The sequence below is a fragment of the Limulus polyphemus genome, unplaced genomic scaffold, assembly GCF_000517525.1.
Source record: "Limulus polyphemus unplaced genomic scaffold, Limulus_polyphemus-2.1.2 Scaffold1774, whole genome shotgun sequence".
In the NCBI taxonomy this organism is placed as follows: domain Eukaryota; kingdom Metazoa; phylum Arthropoda; class Merostomata; order Xiphosura; family Limulidae; genus Limulus; species Limulus polyphemus.
The window spans coordinates 236,378-239,435 of record NW_013667384.1 but is presented as its reverse complement, the minus strand read 5'-3'; the positions used below and the strand labels follow the sequence as shown (position 1 = coordinate 239,435).

Genomic DNA, 3,058 nt, shown 5'->3' with positions numbered 1-3,058 from the left:
CACCATGCATTTGATTGCATTCATTTTTTGACTCTCTAACATTTAGATGCTTTATCATCTCAAAATAAAATAAGAGTGAATGAAAACTTACTAATATATTACATTCAAAGACTTGTAATATTTTTGAAATTTATTTTGAAATGAATCAAACTCATTGCTATGTAATTTTTTGCTGTTCATTATTAAAAACATGCTGCTTATAGTTATATATATATATATATATATATACTAAATATGTTATTTCAGAAAATTCCTACCTCTCTGCCATAAATTTTCTATTAGTTTTTTGGCAATATCATTTCCAGCAATAATTTTCTTGTTCGCCGGAAGATCAGAAATCTTGAGGTCTAAAAACAACAGAGTCATTTGGTTCTTGTAGGATGAGGATTCTGTAAGAGGATATTAATATGTTTTTATTATACATTATTTACACAAAATGCTTGTTTTTTTTTTATGAAAAACGAACAATAATTATAATTAAACTGAGGAAATATTTATTGGTTTGTTTGTAGTTAAGCACAAAGCTACACAATGGGCTATCTGTACTGCACCCACCATGGGCATCGAAACCCTATTTTTAGCGCTATAAGCCATCACACTTATTGCTGAGCCACTGGGAGTGGGGGCGAGGAAATGAAATTTGTACTTATTACCGTAATGCTGGATTCCTTATATATTAACAAATGTTGTATGCATTATATTAAGACGATTTTGGAGTCTCACCACGTCGTTAACGTTCGTGTCACCGTGTACGGTTATGGTGACACTGACAACCGTGATCCTCGAAAATAACTCTGTAGTTCAGATTTCATTGCAAAATGCTCTGCCGTAAGGCTTTCATGTCCAAAGCACATCATTTATCCTTGCATGCTTTCCATAATACATCTAGTGTACAAGGACAATGGTTTTTACGGCCCATTTAAAGAGTCCGATCACACAGTAATCCATATGTGCTGCTTCCGGTGATTTGACCGGTATGTTTTCTTATAGAGTAGCATCAACACTCGTTTTATTATTCAGCTACTTGAAGAATGCAATGGTTAAATGAACATATTACGGATACAATCTGTGCACACGTCACTTGTGGTGCTTTTTCTCGGGACGGGGACATTTCTTTATTGTATTGTATACTATTGCATGGGACACATAGACAGCTTTTACAAACAATGGTTGTATTTTTGAATTCTCACTCATTACAAGACGTTGCACTTTGCTTACCATGCCTGGTGTGCGAATTGTTGTGGGACTCTTCCTGTATTGCCCTGGTTCCCATAGTTAATGCACATGCCTTTGTTTTCTAATGTCATATGTACAAGGGATATCCCCGCCATGTGCATTCTAAACCCACTATTTCAACACATTTATACGATCTAAGTATATGAACAGTTTGCATCAGAAAGGATCGTTACAAACCCTTACCAAAAAGTGATCTATTTTCGATGGCATCACACTACTTGCACAACGATATCAAATTTAAATCTGATACATGCTACTTCACCACGGTTATATATTGGCTGTGGTTGTCACGTAGCTTCGTGATTTGCATATTCAATATCTTTTTTTAACATAAGGTACTGAGCCATCTGTATTAATTTAGTACATACACTTTCCCGGAGTTTACTCGCAACATCTGTGGACTATCTCTCTTTCTCTCACTTCTATATAGTTTCACGATCATCAGAAGCCCAACTTAGGACTTTCACGCTAAAAATTGGGTTTCGTTACTAGAGGTGAATAGAACACAGATAGTTGGCTAGTTGATTGGTTGTATGGCGTTTTATGGCATGAAGCAACTAGACTATCTGTGCCAAACAACTGGTAAAAAAAGCTGCAAGTAAAATATAATAAAATGTAAAATGAAAGCAAATTGAAAATAAAACAATGCCCAAAAAACAGGTAAAAGACTAAAATAGAATAAAAAGGGCCAATGACTAGTGAAAAACTAAAAACACAATCAAGTTGAACAATATCACCATCGCCAATAACACCGTCCAATGTCAGGGGTAAACCCTTAGAAAATACATGTCGAAAATGGTGCCGCCGCCGACATTCGTAATGGCGGAACGAAAGTAAAATGTGCACAATTATGACCTAAGTGTCACAAAGGCCCTAGGTGCGATGCTGTGGTAAATATCAAAGCTTTGTAGCATATTCTAAAGAAAACTGCAAACCCTGGAGGTGAAGAGGAAGTTCGTGGGACTAAGTGCAGAAAGCTCCTGTGCAGAGCTGAATCACCAGATGGTGTACAGGGTCCAACATCTTCAAGGCAGAGGGCCTGGCAGAACCATAGACCAGAGACTCAGCACAGCCTCGAACGTATGAAGGCACGATAGATCCTGAACATAAAACATTAATATGTTCTGCAAGAAGTGAAAGAGAGGACATGAAGGATATTCAGTGCCTTTGTACACATGACACAAAGCTGCTTATTGTGAGAAATGAAAGTAAGCTTACGGTGAAGGATAAGCCCCAAGAACTTTGCCTCGGAAACCACGAGAAAAACATCTCCACCGAGGCAGAGCTGAGGATCAGTGTGTAAACCCAATTGTCAGAAAAATGAATGCAAACGGTTTTAGAGAAAGAGATGGTAAAACCATTTGCTGTGATCCACTTCAAGAAGCGAGTGAGTACAGTCTGAATTTGCCACTCAATAAACCTCATGTTTGACAACCGTAGGAGGAAGTTCTTTAGTGATAGCATTGATCTGGTTAATGAAAAGGGTGACATTCATGACACAACTCTGAGGGACTACAAGTTCCTATGTGAAAGAACAGGAAAGGGTAGAGCTCACACAGGCTTGGAATCTCCTGTCAAGTAAAAAGTTATGAATTAAAGTGGGTAAATGGCCACACAATCCATAGGAGTGGAGGTCCCACAAAATGCCAAAACCTCTATGTAGTATCATAAGCTTTCTCGAGATGAAACAAGACAAAAACAAGACACTCCCTCTTGAGGAAGGCTTTCCTGATCGAGGTTTTGAAATGAATCAGGAGGTCCACTGTGAAGCACTGTCGAAGAAAACCACATTGGGTAGGTGAGTTTGTTTTGTTTGTTTGTT

The 3,058-nt window shown here is 37.8% G+C and overlaps 1 protein-coding gene across 1 annotated transcript in view; it reads right to left on the bottom strand.

Annotated features, from left to right (window-relative positions):
* Positions 1-237: 237 nt before the first annotated feature.
* Positions 238-3,058, bottom strand: part of LOC106464901 (phospholipase D LiSicTox-betaIA1i-like) — a 13,985-nt gene continuing 11,164 nt past the window's right edge. The window contains exon 4 of the mRNA XM_013925071.2: positions 238-389. Within this exon, the coding sequence (XP_013780525.2) occupies positions 238-389 (152 nt within the window). The remainder of the gene's footprint in view (positions 390-3,058) is intronic.